Source organism: Sphaerodactylus townsendi, linkage group LG04 (genome assembly GCF_021028975.2).
Source record: "Sphaerodactylus townsendi isolate TG3544 linkage group LG04, MPM_Stown_v2.3, whole genome shotgun sequence".
Classification (NCBI taxonomy): domain Eukaryota; kingdom Metazoa; phylum Chordata; class Lepidosauria; order Squamata; family Sphaerodactylidae; genus Sphaerodactylus; species Sphaerodactylus townsendi.
This window is the reverse complement of record NC_059428.1, coordinates 82,742,184-82,760,191: the sequence shown is the minus strand read 5'-3', so window position 1 is coordinate 82,760,191 and position 18,008 is coordinate 82,742,184. Positions and strand designations below refer to the sequence as shown.

Here is an 18,008-nt window from a genome sequence, read left to right as displayed (position 1 = left end):
AGTATTTGCAAAACCAACCTAAACATTTTTATGCCGAGTCCCACACAAACCTGAAGCACTGGTACGGCAAGCAACAAAATAACATAGAAACTACACAGTGTCATTAAAGAAGATATTATCTAGTGTTTATTGTGCATTGAACTAAAGACAACAATGTGCTAAAATTATTCAGCTGTAACAAGTAACAAAAGAACAGTATCTTTAAAATATGGACATGCTAAAGAACAAAGTAAACAAAACGTGTAGCTACAAATACATCTCCATTGATTCACACACCTGTCTTAAGTCAGCAGTCCCATACAACCTTCTTCTGTTTTTAATTGTTTTTTGTGATGTATGTATTTTGAGGAAGGTTAATTTTAATGGTTTCAAAATGTGATTTTATTATGGATGCTTTAATTTGTTACCACCTTGGTGGCCCTTAGGAGAGTAAAAAAGTCAGATATGAATTTTGTAAAACAAATAAAAATAAATTGGCAGCCTTTCTAACTAGCATTACCTCTATTTTATTTGGACTCAGCTTGTTCTCTTCCACCACCACCTCATCACAACAACTACGCACAATTTGGAATGCCATGCAGGGAAATTTAGTGGATTTGATCACTTTTTGAAGGTTAATAGTGCTATTGTATGCTATGTCACTCCAATCTAAACTCATTGGTGGCAGCAGATGGAAGTATATCTGCATAAGATGGCAACACAAAGCTGGCATTGTCTTCACATTTTACAGCCAAGATTTTTTTTCAGGAAAGCAAGAGTTTGATAGCCTTACCTGCTGTATGTGTAAAAAAATTATATTCATGGACTGCAGTAAAATGAACCAAAGTATTTATTTTGTCAAATATTACCTTCCCAATTTTCCTTTGTTTCCTTCTTTACTCAACAAAAAACTAAGTTATGTAGAGCTTTTGTGCGGGAGGCAGGGAGTAATTCTACATCCAGCTGTTTTGTTCTGTAGACAGTATTATCAAAATTTTGAACAATCACAGATTCCCACCATAAATATTTCTTGTGTTATTGATATTTTTTGTATAGAGCCAAACTTGGAATGCCCCAGTTTTTAAGTTCAGAAGCTCAAAGTCTTTTGCGAATGCTTTTCAAGAGAAACCCTGCAAACAGATTAGGTAAGCATGTAATGAAACTATCCTACCCCAGATCTCAACTTCAAGTCTCTTATTTGTCTACTAAATATGTCCAATACTGGTTTTGAAAGGAGCAGGTCCAGATGGAGTTGAAGAAATTAAGAGGCACCATTTTTTCTCTACAATAGATTGGAATGTGAGTAGGAATTACAATAAAAAGAGCGCAAAAATTTAAATATTCACAAAATCCTAAATTGCTTTATATTGTTCTATTATGTACCATTTGTTTGTCCTAGAAATTATACAGGAGAGAAATTAATCCACCATTTAAACCTGCAACTGGTAGACCTGAAGATACGTTTTATTTTGATCCTGAATTTACAGCAAAAACTCCAAAAGGTGAGACATGTTTACTGTTTTCAACAAAAATTTCCAAAATTTTAAATTTTCTATAAAGCTATACGTTGAATTTTTATGAATGATTTTTTCTAGTTTCTGTTTAATCTCAGAGTTCTTCTGAATTAATTATGCATTACTGAGCAACTATGGTTTGTTGTGCCCATGGTTTTATGCTATTATAACAGTTCCCAATGTGGTGCTTGGGGGTACCACTTTGGCGACACTGCTATACTTAGGAAACATTCCTTTTACTCTAGCACAGTATAGTCTAGCCAGCGTGCGCCACCCCCCACCCCCCGCCCCAGCAATTACCAGGCATCCCACAGGGAGTGGGAGTTGGAATATTTTCACTGCAGTATACAAGCGTGCACACAAGCGTGCACAGTGTCATAACTATGATAGTTTCACTAGTTGTAAATAAATCCTGGTGCCATCCCAGATAAATCCTGTTTGGACAGAGGCAGCTCGACATATGTCAAAAGTACCTATATGTGCCAACGGCAATGTTATGTGATTTGTGTGTCTGTATGTTCATTTACAGATTCACCTGGTATTCCTCCCAGTGCTAACGCTCACCAACTCTTCCGAGGCTTCAGTTTTGTAGCAATTGCATCAGATGATGAAAGTCAACCAATGCAGACGTCTGGTGTGCACTCAGTTGTTCAGGTGAATGTTCTTAATGAAGAGCTATTTGTATTGGCTGTGATCCAGAGCACAGCAAACAAACAAATATATGCACAGACATAAGTTATATACACAGTTGGTTGAATTGCATATGCAATGTGTACAAGTACCTTGCATGTACTTTGGAAGATGTTTTGAAAATGGTTACATTTTCCTTGTGCTAGCTTGCATGAACAGCAGATAATAGGAAAATAGTTGTGCACATGTTGAAACCTGATTCTACACATGGGCTTGTAAATCCACTTTTATTTTGCTGCAGCTGACAATCTCAATGTGGATATATAAGATAAATTCTTCCCATGTCCAAAATCTAAAACTAGCAATTCATGACATTTGCCTGCTTTTGTTTCATACCTCTGTCTTAATTATTGTGGTTCCATGCTATTTAAATAACCCTTGCTTACATGCCTGATTGTATAAAACTTGCACAGTAAAACACTGCTCCCGTTATAATCACTTTTCTTTTTGCTTGTTACAACTGGTGCTGCACACTTGTGTCAAATTTTGTAAGCAGCAAATAACTATGTATTTCATTCACTGACTTTTAACATTTAAACCAAAACAGGGATAAGAATAAAATTCAGTAAATATGTCCTTTTAAAAAGTTCTGTGTAATTCTCTAGTAACTGGTAAACATTTGGTATATATTAGATGTCTGTACAGTATTCATTAATTGATGATATTTTTGTTAGCAGTTGCACAGGAACAGTATTCAGTTTACTGATGGATATGAAGTCAAACAAGACATAGGAGTTGGCTCCTATTCCGTATGTAAAAGATGTATACATAAAGCAACGAACATGGAATATGCAGTAAAGGTAACTTTTTTTATACCTTAACATGTTCTTAGAGAATCTGTGTAGAGTTGAAGTTTGGGCTAGGGTGGATGGGATATAAATTGAGAGCCATGGTTATGGGTGAGAGTGTGTATTATGAGTTTGAGAGAGATTACTTGTCCAGCTGAAGTAGTTTGCATAGATGATATAAAACAATAAACTACCTGGAAGGAAGGCTGGTTGTATAGGCTCAGATTCTATACAACATCCAGAGGAATGAGCTTCTTCAGTACAACTTCCAAAAGGCTCCAGTTTCGTCAATATTCAGACCATGAGAAGTAGTAGTAGGTCCATGACCTAGAAAGAGTACCATTTTGGTACAACAGCAAGGAGTCCGTGCTTTCAAGCCTTTGAAGATCCAGATCCCATGAGGCAGAGGTCTGTGGAACTAATATGCAGATAATTAAGAAAATGTTTATCAGGAAGACTGGGCTAAGATAGTGCCTTCTGCATCCCCAAGGGCTCATCTGTCTGGAACTGAGAGTGAAGATGGTATAAGGAAAACTCTCCAATTCAAAGTGGGGCAACGGCCCATAATCCTATTCCCTACATTGGCTGTAAGGTGCCTCTGGTGTGAAAAGGCAATGGCCTTCTTCTGTTACTGTCCCCCTCCCCAGCAACTGGTATCAGGGGTGGAGCAAGGGAAAATGCACCTAGGGCACATGTACCCCCTGTGCCCCTGCCGCAGTGCCTCACGCCCAGGAATGCCCTGGCCATGCCCCCATTGTAGTGCATACCCGGGGCATCAACCCCCCCCCTCCTGTTGGCACTACGCCCCTGACTGGTATTCAGAGGCATATTCACTCTGATCGTGGTTGTTCGCTTTAGTAATCATGTTTAATTGTCTTTAATACCCTGTTCTGAATAAATTTGTCCAAGAAGCAGGTTGAAACCAGCTGCTTCCTCTGTGACAGAAGGGCAGGCGAAGTAAAGAAATGATGTAAAGGCCACACACCACTTTGTGTGTCACAAAGCCCCTGGTGCTGATTTTGGAAGGAGGTTAGCACTCCTTGACAAACTACACTTTAAGTGCTTCCAAGTAATGTAAAGCAATTTTAGGCTCAAACTGTGCTGCAATTTAAGTCCATTGATTTCAAGTCCTCTTCCCCCTCCAGATTATAGACAAAAGTAAAAGGGACCCTACGGAGGAAATTGAAATCCTGTTGCGATATGGACAGCATCCAAATATTATTACTCTCAAAGATGTAAGTATGCATTTTCACTATTTTTGTTAGAATTCAGTCACAATTTCAGCATGATGCCTTTTGTCAGGGGTCCACCAATCCAATCCACTTGCTGGGTACATACCCTACATGCCATCACAAAGATCTTCTTTGCTCCCTAGAGTTTTTCATGAACTGCAGAGATCTTGGGGAGTGAGTGGTGTTTTCTTAGGCTTCATGCTGGACTTCTGCAAAACGTACTACTTCTATCAACATACAGTGTAAATGTTAACCAATACTATTCCTGCCTCGTGACTTCTCTACTACTGACATCCATATTGAAATACAATTCATAATATCACATGTTTCCACTAAAGTTCCCAGCTTCTAATTTGCTGATCTTGGTAAATTTTGAATCAAACCTTTTTATGTATTATATAATCCCTTTTAAGGAATGTGCTTAGTGTCCTTAGACCAGGAATCCAGTAAATTGTACACTGACTCTAGCCATACCAGAGTTTAGAGTGGTGCATAATTTCCAAACTGCTGTTTGAAGGAAAATCACATGGTGTTGAAATAAATTTAGAATGTTAGTTTGCAATTCTGGTTCATTATAACAACCCATTCAGTACTTTCTGCTTAGTACTGGCAGATATTGCCCATGTGTTTTTAATTCTAATAGTAATGGGATATTTTGTGGCTTCATCAGAACTGTACCCCTTATTTAGGTTGCTTGTTCAGTTGCAGACTCTTATGGACACATAATTGAGCTCTTTCAGTGAAATGTTTCATTTTTTTAGGTGTATGATGATGGGAAATATGTATACCTAGTAACCGAACTAATGAAAGGAGGAGAACTGTTGGACAAAATCCTTAGACAAAAGTTTTTTTCTGAACGAGAAGCCAGCGCTGTCCTGTTGACAATAACAAAAACTGTTGAATACCTCCATGCACAAGGAGTAAGTTTGCTTCCTTGAGTATTTTTATAAACATACTATTTGAGTTGACACTTATCTTTGACATAATAGAAGTATCCTTTCATTGTACAAGTAACTTTCATTCTTCCCCAACTGCTTCTCTCTTCTGATATGTATTGCATTGTAAATGTAATTATAAAGGCTGAAAGAATAAGAAACTACAAACAGTAGATAGCTACATGATCATTGCTGCAAATTATCAAAAATCGCTTCCTTGTGGAGACAGCCTCACACAGTTGCCTTATGTCTGTGATCTACATAAGGCCAGAATCACACAAAAAAAGCCAAGGTTTACTTACTTTTTTTAAATGAAAGCCGTGAGCCTGACAGATCTGATGGACTGATTGTTGTGACATAAAGATATACTTGCTAGTTTAAAAAAGCACTTCCTATGTGGAAGTCTCATTGCTGCTGCTTTGTATCAGCTGCCACAGCAGCAATAAAGATATTATACAAACCTTTCCCAGTGTGGAAACCACCAAAACGAATGCTCATGAATAGCTGTTCTAAATTTGAATTCAGGATTCATAATTATCTTCCTCATATGATGTCAGTGAACAAACTGTTGTAAAATTGATAATTGAAATATATCCTTTATAACCTTTGTCAGTGACAGTTAAGCAAGAAAATAAAGTGTGTGTGATAGAAAACTCTGTTTTTGTTTTGGTTCAGGTGGTACACAGAGATTTGAAACCTAGCAATATCCTGTATGTTGATGAATCGGGCAATCCAGAATCGATACGGATTTGTGATTTTGGATTTGCAAAGCAACTGAGAGCAGAAAATGGCCTTCTAATGACTCCTTGTTATACAGCAAACTTTGTTGCTCCCGAGGTAAATTGCTAAATTTGACAAGAAGGAAAAAGGATGTAATTTCATGATCCAGTCCCATCCTTTTGCCCTCAGTCATGGACTGGCTGTTTGTCATAATCACTACACATGTGTTGGCCCAACTGTGAAGCTTTCAAGAGACTAGTCAAAACATGAAGCCTTCTTGCTCTTCCTGTCAGAGCACTGAGCCTGTTTACAAGGCATCAGTGGGTGTGGAGAGTGGTTTTCTACTCTGCTCTCCTTGACTTCCCTGTGGTACACAAACCCTGACTTTCCCCTAAATGTAATGTTAACAATTTTTTCTAGTCAATTTTTCCTCTTATTGCATTTTAATGTAGTACAAGGCTTTGGTTTTCTAGGGCCCTTTCTGCACAGGGCCAAAAACAGCAGCCCAGGAACAGAAAAACACCAGTCCCTGGGGAGCTGTTCGCAAAGGCAGCGGCCCCGAGCGGCATGAAGGTGCTGCTTTCCACCTCCATTCCCGAGGGAGGTTTTTTGAAAGCGCTGCCTTCCCGTTCCCCCCCCCCACCTTTTCCCCCCCCTTGTCCTCCAGCGTCATTCTGGAGGGCTGCTGAGACCCGCCCACGCTGCCCTCTGACCCCTGGAGGTCAGAGGGCAGCATGGGCGGGTCCCTGCAGCCCTCCAGACCGACGCTGGAGGACGAGGTGAGTGGGGGGGGGACGCAGAAGAGGCGGCTCCGTGCGGAGCCACCTCTTCTGTGCTGGCTTTTGCGGGGGCCGCTCGCACACTCCTGTGCGAAAGGCCCCCTCCCCTCCACCGGCATAATTTCTGCCAGTGGAGAGGCTCCCTTTCCACTGTGCAGAAAGGGCCTAGGGCTCCTCTTATTTTACTTGACGTGAGTTTTCAGGTTTCCTTTTTTTCTGTATTCCTTTTTCAGAGTCCCCACCCACAGTCTTCAGAGTAGATTATTTAATTGTTCAGATGTAGTTGCTAAGACATAAATGAAACCCACACATTCAGATTTTTTTAAAGTGACTGAACTAATGATAATAATCACAAACTCTGGAACTAATTTTGCAGAAACTAATGGATGAATTGTTTCACATAGGTTTTAAAAAGGCAAGGGTATGATGCAGCATGTGACATATGGAGCCTTGGTGTTCTGCTTTATACGATGCTGACAGGGTATGTGTATGGGTGCTAAGTTTATACTGACTCATAAAAATGAACCAAATTATCTGCTTCTCAGATCTTGAGGACCCATTCTTAACCCCCAATGCCTCACATGTATATTTGTTTACACATATGCACACACTACGTTCTGTTAAGACGTCTTTACATCCTCTTTCTTTTCATTGTCTCTGTTGTTTCCCTATTCCCTTCTGCCTCTGCATGCCAAACCATTCATGTATTTGCATATGAACACACACCTCTCCTCACGCTCAACCCTTATATACACTCACACTACTCAGGATGTAAACACACTCTCAATTAATCCTTGATATTCAATCGTAATCGTAGGACTCCCTAGGTGGCTTTTTGTGAGCATGTCTGAAAAGTTTATTCAGCTGTCTACTAGTTGCTCAACTATTGGAACTAGAAATCATAAGAGTGGGCATTATTAATAGAATAACTAGTACAAGTTGCTTTTACTTTTCAGGCATGAGGCACACAATTATTGCAGCATCTTGAACTTCATCATATGGCTGTGGAAAGTCTAGTAGATTCCAAAATTAAGGAGCCCTTCAGATCTTATGACAGGCAGGTCCCAGTCACATGGAATAGTAGAAAGAGTAATGGGTACCCATTACTCTGATCTGATATCCATTCTCCCTGTTAACTGCAGGGACTTCATTGTTTATATGGAATCATCCAGCCTTACCAATTAAACATACAGCTTGCGCTATGTGAATAGATAACCAATGTGGTATAGTGGCTGGAGATTACAGAAGGATTTGGGAGATCCAGATTTGAATCCCCACTCGCTGTGGAAGCTTGATGAGTGACCTTGAACCAGTTACACAGTTTCAGCCGCACAGGGTGGTTGGAATGATAAAATTAATAAGAGATCAATGTAAGGTGATTTGGGTCCCCATTGTGGAGAAAAATGTGGTATAACTGAATGAATAAAGAATTCATCTCATCAGCCACTGCTTTATTCATTTTGAGGATTTTTTGAAGTTCTATGAATGAGACCTGTGCTGATCATTCCCTTTTAAGAAGCACAGGCTTTTGTTTCTTACTTCACACTCAGTATCACAGAAAAGATGTACCTGCCGTTAATTATCTTCAAAAAGAACAGCTGCTCTAAATAGAGTAACCCCCTGTTTGTGATAACCAATTCCACCTGCCACTCATACTCCAAATGTTCAGGCATCCACTATGCATGCATTTCCTCCTCAGTGTGGGAATAGCTAATCTTTTTTGTCTTCTCTTTCCACTCCTCTTTAAAAATAGTGGAGTAATGTATTGTATGCTCAAAAGGCTTCCTGAACTGTTATGATATTCTTCTTGTTATGAACACAATCCATGTAATACCTTTTTTATTTATGACAGTTTGCAAGTTTTCAAGTTCATGAGAACTTTCCAGCAGGCCAGATGTTACCAAAAAAAGAAGAAAAGAGCAGACGTTTCAGGTCATGATTTTAACACCTTGTCATACCAGTGTGTGGTGGATCTTCTGGTAGACTAAGAAGAATCAGATCTCAAGTTGCTGCAGGCGAAGGGCCATAAAAGCAAGAAGTAATAAATAAACTAAATACTATGGCAACAACCATGCCACTCTCTAATTTCCCTCCTAGTCAGTGAGAATTCATCTTTTTTGGGGAGAGCAAACAGATATTACTTGCTAGAAGACCTACCTTATACTGGCATGGCAAAGTCTTAAAATCATGACCTGAAAAATCTGCTTTCCCCCCTTTTCGATGTTATTTTATAACATCTGGGCTGATGAACAGTTCTCATGAACTCAAAACTCTCACTTTGTTATATGTCATTGCCTTGGTTTTAATAAAAGGTACACATGTTGATGGTGTTCTTGGCTTTTTGGCTTTTACTTTTGGACTGACATGGCTGAAAACCACTTCTCTACTGGAATGCTTAAACTCTTTTGAAAAAGTCCAAGAAGACCTTTGGGCATATATGGCTTGTCACACACAGTTTTTGAAGAAAGCTGGGGGAAGAAGGGGCAAAGTGGATGAACTGTTTCAGTTTGTTGATGGTGGTGTCAGGTGGGGTAGGAGCTTTGCAGTGGGTAGGACAGGATGCTGGCATCTGGAATTCATGTGATGGTAGAAGTGGTGCTGCTGGCAATCCAGTTGCTGGTTTCTGTGCTAACCATTTTTCCCCTGCTTCTGACATCAAATAGAGGATATACTTTGTTTTAAAGCTACTTATATTGACCTCAGCAAAGTGGCTTTTAGCCACTTTCTAATGCACATATTCCCATGTGTTGCGAGTTCTGTATTCTGATGATTAATAATGCTTGTCTTCTCACTTTTATAATAGTTCTAACTCAACAAGAAATTGTAAATAATACTTAAATTCTTTGGTTAATTAGCTACACTCCCTTTGCAAATGGCCCTGATGATACCCCAGAGGAAATTTTGGCTCGTATAGGTAGTGGGAAGTTCTCTCTCAGTGGAGGATACTGGAATTCTGTTTCAGATACAGCAAAGGCAAGTATATGTTACATTCCTTTTGTTGTTATTCATATGTCTTATCATAAGAAATAGTATAGGGTTTTTATGCGATTAAAAATAGTATTAAAAATATTTACTCTAAATCTTCCATTTGTAGAAGAAAAAATTATATTACAGCTGTCATGTTCCTAAAGTACCAAATGAAAATTTAAATGTGAAATTCCGGTCCCAGGTTTCCTGACTTTCTGGATTAGGGCAGATTCTATCCCCCTACAGTGTTGCCAACTGCTTTGTCCTGCTGAAGATAATGCATGAAAGCAACTAAGTAGAGTAAAATTAGGGACGGTTAAGGGAAGTGATGACTCCCCCATCTGAGATAAAAGGCTGGTTCACCTTTCTCAGCTGTTTTGCATAGTGCAGCCAATTTAGTAAGAACCAATAAAAAGAATCAAATATGTCTCTGTCGGTATAGTCTCTCTGGTGGGAATATCTTGACATTATGCTGGAATCTTCCTGACAGAGCAATACATAAAATCACCAAGAATTGCCATTTGCTTTATTCTTCCCACTCCTTGCAATTGCTTGGGCCTCCTAATTAGCATATGTATGTGTAAATGTGTTTCCCCTGTTTTTTTCTTCCATTTCCCCCCTTCCTTTCCTTTGTTCATGTACACAAGCTGTAGCAAGGAAAGATTGCAAGTGGGAGCGCTCTGGGAACTATGTTACACACAAACATTGCCTGTGGCAGCACTCAGATCCACATACAGATATTCGGGGGGATGTATGGGGGAAGTATGGAAGAAGCAAGGCTACTTTGCAGATAGTGACAAAAATTGGACTGATATGGCTACAGGACTCTTGTATGCTTAAATGAAGAGAGATTAGGTAGGCCTGCTCTGGATTAGATGTAAAATAATGGAGAGGGAGGAAACAGCCTGCATTAAGAAAAATAAGGCCAATCAGGCTGGAAGCAGAATTTGAAGGTCTACTCTGTTCCATCCATTCCACTACAGTTTAGCTTTATGGCTACACCGTCATACGCCGTCATTCCAACCATTTCATGGGCATTTACATACCAAAAAATAGAATACTTGTTTTTACTCCAAGAGAAGACCCTTTTTTTCATAAAGAAACAGATGCCAAATTACCATCTTGAAATAGTAACTGGTACTTGAGAATATGGTTGAAGGTCAGTGAGTGTCTAAATTGATATGCCATGCATATGGATCCAGTGGAAACATAAATGGGCTATGCATTACCTAGCACTTTCTTCCCAATTATTATAGTGTGAATATCTTGGGAAAGCACAAGTGAGACTTGTAACAAGTAACTACCATGATTTTTTTTCTTGTGTTTCTGCTTGTACAAGTGCTCAAATGCAATCAAAAATCTTTAACTAGACCTAACCTATTGTATCCTTTTATTTGGCTCATTCTTTGTAATTTTTTTATTTAATTTGGCAAACAACTTCTGCCCATGCCATGTTTTCAGATGTTACGTTGGAATAACCTAAAATATTTTAAGAAGGTGACTTCTGATTTTTATAACTGATTTTACTATTTGTTACATGCTGGAGAGCCAGCATGGTGTAGTGGTTAAGACCAGGTGCACTCTAATCTGGAGGACTGGGTTTGATTGCCCGCTCTGCCACTTGAGCTGTGGAGGTTTATCTGGTGAACTAGATTAGCTTGTGCACTCCATCACATACCAGCTGGGTGACCTTGGACTAGTCACAGTTCTTTGGAGCTCTCTCAGCCCCACCCACCTCATAGGCTGTTGTAAGGGGGGGAAGGGAAAGGAGATTGTAAGCCCCTTTCAGTCTCCTTAAAGGAGAGAAAGGGGGGATATAAATCCAAACTCTTTTTCTCTTCTAAAAGCTTGAACACTCACTTACTGGGTTTAATAACCGCTCTGTTCACAGGATTTGGTTTCAAAAATGCTTCATGTTGACCCTCATCAGAGATTGACAGCTGCCCAAGTTCTAAAGCATCCATGGATTGTTCACTGTGACCAGTTGCCTCAGTTCCAGCTAAACCGGCAGGATGCTCCACATCTTGTAAAGGTAAATAACATTTGGGAACTGCTTTCAAAATTCAGATGTGAACATATTCAGTCTTCTTACATTTGAAAACCAACCTTCTGCTCTCAAATTCACCCCCCTCTACTGTTCTCTCAAATTTCCCCTGCCCCAGCTACACTTGCCAAGTTTTCTACTGGCTGAAGTCTGTAGTTGATTTTCAGTAGATTTTCTTAGTTCACTCTCCTATCAGTAATTTCTTCGTACACCATAACCAAAAATGTTTCCATAATGAGGACAACAAATGTGTTACAATTATACTTTCATTCCTTGTTGAAATTATGTATACTTGCTGTGCAGGTTATTTACTTGTATCTCAAAAGACAGACCTCATTACTGATGTGTGAAGACATAAAAAACCATGGGAACTTAGGCTAGACTCATCTTGTCTTTTTAATTTGCCATTTATACTGAGCTGATAAGATGCAATTGTAAAAAAGTACAATAGGAAAAGAGAATGAGAAGTAACTGACATAAAAGGCCAATACACTGGCTTGATGCAGACATCATGCTGCCTGGAGACCAAAACATGTTAGGTAGTTTTCTGCACTCCTCTCCAGTTGCATAGGCATTGCTCCTTTCCCATTAAATTTCAGTATGAATTATAGCTATAGCTATTATTCACTATTTTTTTTGCTGCCAAGTCACAGACAATTTATGGCAACACAGCTTGGAAGATAAGAGGCATTCAGAGGTGGTTTGCCATTGCCTGTCTCTTTGCAGCAAACCTGGTATTTCCTGGAAGTGTCCCATCAAAACCTTTACCAGGCCAACTCTGCTTACCTTCGGAGATGTGATGGCATCAGGCTAATCATGACGTTACTAACATTTAACAGTAACTACACTCAGCGTCACTCATGCATCCAAATTGTGCTTTAGTGCTAAATGTGGTTTTTAGCCCTTTCCATAATTACCTTCATAAACTAAAATAAATCATACAAAATAAAACTACCAGTAGTTTTGTAACACAATTTTGAATTTCCCATTTTGATCTGTGTAATACACTTCTGTGTTATTAAATCTCGTTTTTATAATTAAAATAATTCACAATTATAGAGTAATATTTGGCAGCTTTTAAAAATTCTTTTTGTTTCTAGGGTGCCATGGCGGCTACATATTCTGCATTGAACCGGAATCAATCACCTGTTTTAGAGCCAGTGGGTCGTTCTACACTTGCTCAGCGGAGAGGTGTCAAAAAAATTACCTCAACTGCCCTGTGAAGTTACCTCAATTGAAAATGTTGGTACCATAGTTAAAGATGATAGCACAAATCTTGGCAACAGGTAGCACATATCCAAGATACCTGCAAGCACACTGTTCCAGTTGGTACCTGTTATGCTGCTGTTTCCTGCTTTCATCTACTCTTGCTTTAAACTATTGATGGTTTAAAAAAAAACATTGCCCGTCAGATGGAATGTAAATCAATAGAAAAAGAACATGCATATGAGAAAATTATGAAAACTTCTCACATAAATACACTGAATAAAGCACTCTGCACCATATAGCATTATTTTTATGGGGAATGTTTCTGGTCCCTTTAAAATATTCTTTGTTACATGGATGGATGGACCATTTATGTTAAGCACTTAGCTTAAACAATCTGTTTATATTAGCACTGTATTATTTGTGCCATCCAGCATTTTATATGTTTTGTAAACTTATCATAAACAGTACACTATACTGTTTCTTTTACATGCCTTCTATTTAGACTAATTAAAGGACAATGAAATCTGATTAAATAGTTAATCAGTATGGTTGGACATCTCTAAAGCAGCTAGACTGTTAAACAGCTATTGAATGTAACTTTGTGAATAAACATTTCCCTTGCCTATGTCTCAACCCACAGATGCATTGTTTAGGAGTCATGAGAAACTAAAGCTGTTATAGCAGTTAAAGTTATAATAGAACTCTCACTGTTACTCAGATTCTCACTTGGCACTGACCTGAGGTGAAAAGTATCTGTGTATCTCTAGTTCCCTTGTCTTTTTATTGACCTTGGAAGCCATGGCAGAATAGTTGTATTTCAGTCCAGGCTTTGCCCATAGCTAGCCATTCTTTAATGTCACTGCTTTAACAGGAGGTATAAGTCTTGTGCAGGGCTTCAGTGTTTGTGTGGGGGTGGGGGAGTCATTTTAAAAGCTATAGTGGTTCATGGTCTAATAATAGGTATGTTAAAGGATTTTTTTTTCTGTGATCAGGGCATCACTAAAAGCAGATCTGTTTCAGCTACTTTCATGCTGCAATCAAAAATAGCATGAATGTACCCAGAGTGTTTGAGACCAGTTATTGTGGACAATAGAGTTGATGGTCTTCAGGTTAACAACCTTGTTGTTGATAGTATAAGATCAGGATCCAAGCAAAACAGAGCAGCATCTTCAGTTTTTAATCTTCTTTGAAAAGAAGAAAATAGCACTATATCTTCGACTCTTTCCCAGTCCCAATATCGTTTGTACGCTTTCTGGGAAACACTGAAGTTACATTGAGCAAAATGTGCAAAAATGAGCAAAAAAATACTGAAAAGGAGTATAATTTCAATGAATTGTCCCAGTATTCTACCAAAGACATTCTTCTCTATGTAACATTTTCCCATTGTATATTGTCACTAATGTAGTCATCATTCAGTGTGTTAAAGAAAATGACAGCAAAGAGAAGTTTAGTGTTGGTCTTGGTGCAAATGCTCACTTTCCTTCTGTCCTGGAGTCCCATGATTTTTCTTGTTCTTCCTCTTCAGATTTATTTGTAGAAAACTACTTCATCTTACATGCTTTTGCCTTAATATGCTCATGTGATTACTCATTGTATTCTATCTGCTTTATGTTAGCAGTTTTTTCAGGTCATCAAAAATAATACAGTTTCATTCAGAACTAATTATTTAAAAACATAATTGCAATTTTAAGAACTGATTGTTTTCTTTCCTTTTTGCATCTGAATAATTTGCAGTTGTATTTGTTTTCAGAGCTGCCTGCTCTTCTGGATATATTTTCCTTTAGTTATGCCACCCAGCAGCCTTTAATTTATTATTATTTGATGAATTTTGATCTTTAGATCCCATTTTACACTTTTTTTGCTATGCATAGGAACTTTTCAACACCATCTCTTCTCTGCATGTTGCCTGCAGCCTTCATTGCAATGATAAATATGAAAGTCCTAATCCCCCGACTGACCTGAACATTATTTTAATTATTCTGAACACTTCACATTGAGTTACAGAAGAATTTAGCTGATAATCTGGGAGATATGTCCACTGTTATTTGTTCATGTTAATTTTTAGTGTTCTATGCGAAGGATGAGCCATCTGCATTTTCTTAGCTGGAGTTCTTGAGCGGTGGTCTATAAAATGATCACTCAATGTATCTTCTTAATGTTCTTCCTTTTATTTTTACCTACAGTTTTAAATAGATTGCTGCTATTACTTATGCGGTCCTTGATGTTTCATCCCCAGTATATCATTAGCATCTCAGCACCATTTTGCCTCTAAAGCACATATGATGCAATTCACAGCTAAATAAATAGAATTTGTAATGTATATCTGACTTCTGAAGGGCGCATAAAAAGTGTGCATTGTTCTCATGGAGCTTTTGTGTTTCACACACGTTTTAAATTATTGTGAAGGAAAACCATCTCATCACTTTCTGCAAGGTCAGCCATGCAAAGTGTTATCATACACAGGCTATTTAAAGTGGAGAAATATAGCAAGAGGATCTTAAAATTGGTAAGAATGTTGAAATATTTGCAGTTATCTGTGGAAGATCCAGGAAGTTTGCTTGGTTTCTGAAGTTAATTCTGGGACAAGGTAAGATTGACCAGAAGCTAGAAGGCTCCCCTCCCCCCCTTAGTCTGTAACAGCAGTCTGTACAGTCATATCTTATCCTATGCCGTGGAAAATTTTAACTTATTTTAATGTAGTATTCTTCCCCAACATTTCATAAACCCAAGAAAATTGTTCTAGCCAATTCAAAAATTCACTTGAGGATTGACTTCTTCAAGGGGTATCTAGTATTTCAAGGTGTTGGCTCTTTCATTATTAAAACTTACTCTGTAGAATTCTTTGCATGAGACCCTTGTCAAGAAAGAAAGATACTTTGAAATCATCATAATTGCATGCAGTTGAATTCAGACTTATTCATTCTTTTATTCTTTGCTCAGTTTTTGCTATAATTTTATGGGCCAGAGGTAATCCATTTTAGAGCTCTTCTATGAGTGAAAACTCATACCTGACTGCAAAGGATGGAAGGCCAGTTTCCCTAGATGTACTCTCAGAGTTCTTTTTTTCCCAGCATTGTCCTTACACAGCTCTCCTTCATCTTCCTGAACTTTACTTTATAATGGCTTCTTGGTCAGCCTGGGTAGCAATAATCTTGATTTGTTTCAAACAAAACATATCTGATTTTATCACTGATTTTCTTTTACTGTGTAGTCACAAGCTAATATCAGAAGTAAAAATTTCCTAAGTTGCACTGAGTGTGATTCCGAAAGCATCATATTCATTGGGGAAAATGGGAGCCTTCAAAAGATTTTACAGGTGAAAATGATTCTCAAGATAGGTAATAGTACGTTTAAAGACTTAGTTTTTGTTTCTGATCACTGCCGGCAAGTGATCAAACAGCAAGGTTTTCCTTTTTCTTTCTTTTTATACGACTCTTTAAATGCTACAGTCCTATAACAATTAAAATACATTTAAACCCAAGAAGCCACTACTACAGTTAAAAATGTGTGTATTCAAAACTGCCCAAGTTACAATGCTATAAATTAACTGTGACATCAGGCAGTATTTTCACTTCATCTTTTAATAGCTTTTTAAAAAGAGTTTCTTCTAACCTTTCACTCTCATCACTTGATAGAAGCTTTTTCAATATTACTTTATCTGAAAGTACTGTAAAATGTAACTATTAAAACACTTATGATTGTTTTACATGTGAGAAAAATAACCAGCCACCCTTCTTGACTCTGCTTTTTTCCTTCTTTGTCTTTAATTATTAGTATCAATGATTCATATTATAATTCAAAAGATTTAAAAAATATTTACTACATTTCTTATTTCGTGAATTGGTAAACTTAAGCTACTCAGTTTAGGACTGCTGGACCAGCCATGATTTTTAAAGTATAGTTTAACAAAAAAACCAACAATCGTGAGTTTACTAGAAAAACAGCATCTATAGAGTATACATTTCCATGGCCACTTCACCTTTCCTGTGTATTCACAACTGTGGTAGGAAAAATCAATATGCTTGCTTAAATGCAGCCTTGGCACCTTAAACCACAAGATTGAATTATTACCACTTTAAATTTGTGGTACTCATGGGGCTCTTTCATATGAAGTGAAATTGCTGCTCCTTTTCTGCCTCCTACATAAGCAAGATCTCTGGATCTATATTGCCATTCGGTAGACATTGAGCAGGAACTTTCAGTTTCTACTGTTTCTCTCTGATTATGAAACAACTGTCCAGAACTGAACATCTCCTGGCAAAATGTTAAGCAGTGCACCTTACCTCAAATAAGCACTGTGTTGTCCAAGAAACATGAAAAGTGAGATAAACTGAAGAATTGTAGTTAGATGGTTAGCAAAGCAAAATAAATTATCAGTTATGATTTGAATATCTAAGAAAAAGTGAGAGTTCTGTTCTGCGCCTTGTTAGATTAGCTGTCTAGTAAAGAGGAACCAAGTGAAGTATTTAAAGTGGCTTTTAAATACATAATCAGGGCATAAGGAAATGTATTTAGATTTTTGTTGCTGTAAATGTAGATGGACTGAAGTGCTGCTTTTCTGATAATAGAAAAGAGAGCTTGGTAAGCAGTAATGAACAGCTTTTAACTCATGAAAATGATGTATATGATTAGCTTTATCTTGATACTTCAGACCTAATCAAAGGGACAGTGCACTCATGAGGGATGTAATTATTTTGCAGTTTTAGTGAAGGGGGTTGGGTTGGGGAATCTACTTAAGAGATTTTTTAAATATATCAGAAAATATTTTTCTACAGTTCTGTACAATCATTCTTTATATGACTTCCTCAGCATGGCATGTAAGTCTAAGGTACAGTATAAAGGTTCAATTGTATTGTACCTTTAGGGTAGAACATTTTTTAAAAGCATCTACCAGATACTTGTATTAGCATAATGGAATGGAAATGCTAGTAAAAAGCCTAAATAGTACTGAATACTTGACTGTTTCATAGAGAGAGAGAGAGGCTTGAATGTTTCAAAAATATGTGTACATGTGTAATCAGAAGTATTCCAGACATAACCACAAACAGACCTGGAAAGATACCATTGCTTGTATCCTTGTCAAAAGGCAGGTTTTGTAGTCTTCAAAAGAAACTGAATTTATACAGCAAATAAACTTTCAAAGATATTAAC

General features: G+C 37.9%; 1 protein-coding gene across 1 annotated transcript in view; it reads left to right on the top strand.

The window, feature by feature from the left end:
- The window catches only part of RPS6KA3 (ribosomal protein S6 kinase A3), a 29,929-nt gene extending 11,922 nt beyond the window's left edge, over positions 1-18,007 (top strand). Inside the window, exons 9-20 of the mRNA XM_048493334.1 lie at positions 1,036-1,124; positions 1,214-1,278; positions 1,379-1,481; positions 2,023-2,147; positions 2,858-2,983; positions 4,117-4,206; positions 4,965-5,123; positions 5,814-5,975; positions 7,042-7,118; positions 9,493-9,610; positions 11,496-11,636; positions 12,749-18,007. Coding sequence (XP_048349291.1) covers positions 1,036-1,124; positions 1,214-1,278; positions 1,379-1,481; positions 2,023-2,147; positions 2,858-2,983; positions 4,117-4,206; positions 4,965-5,123; positions 5,814-5,975; positions 7,042-7,118; positions 9,493-9,610; positions 11,496-11,636; positions 12,749-12,871 — 1,378 coding nt within the window. The 3' untranslated portion in view covers positions 12,872-18,007. The remainder of the gene's footprint in view (positions 1-1,035; positions 1,125-1,213; positions 1,279-1,378; positions 1,482-2,022; positions 2,148-2,857; positions 2,984-4,116; positions 4,207-4,964; positions 5,124-5,813; positions 5,976-7,041; positions 7,119-9,492; positions 9,611-11,495; positions 11,637-12,748) is intronic.
- The last annotated feature ends 1 nt before the right edge of the window (position 18,008 follows it).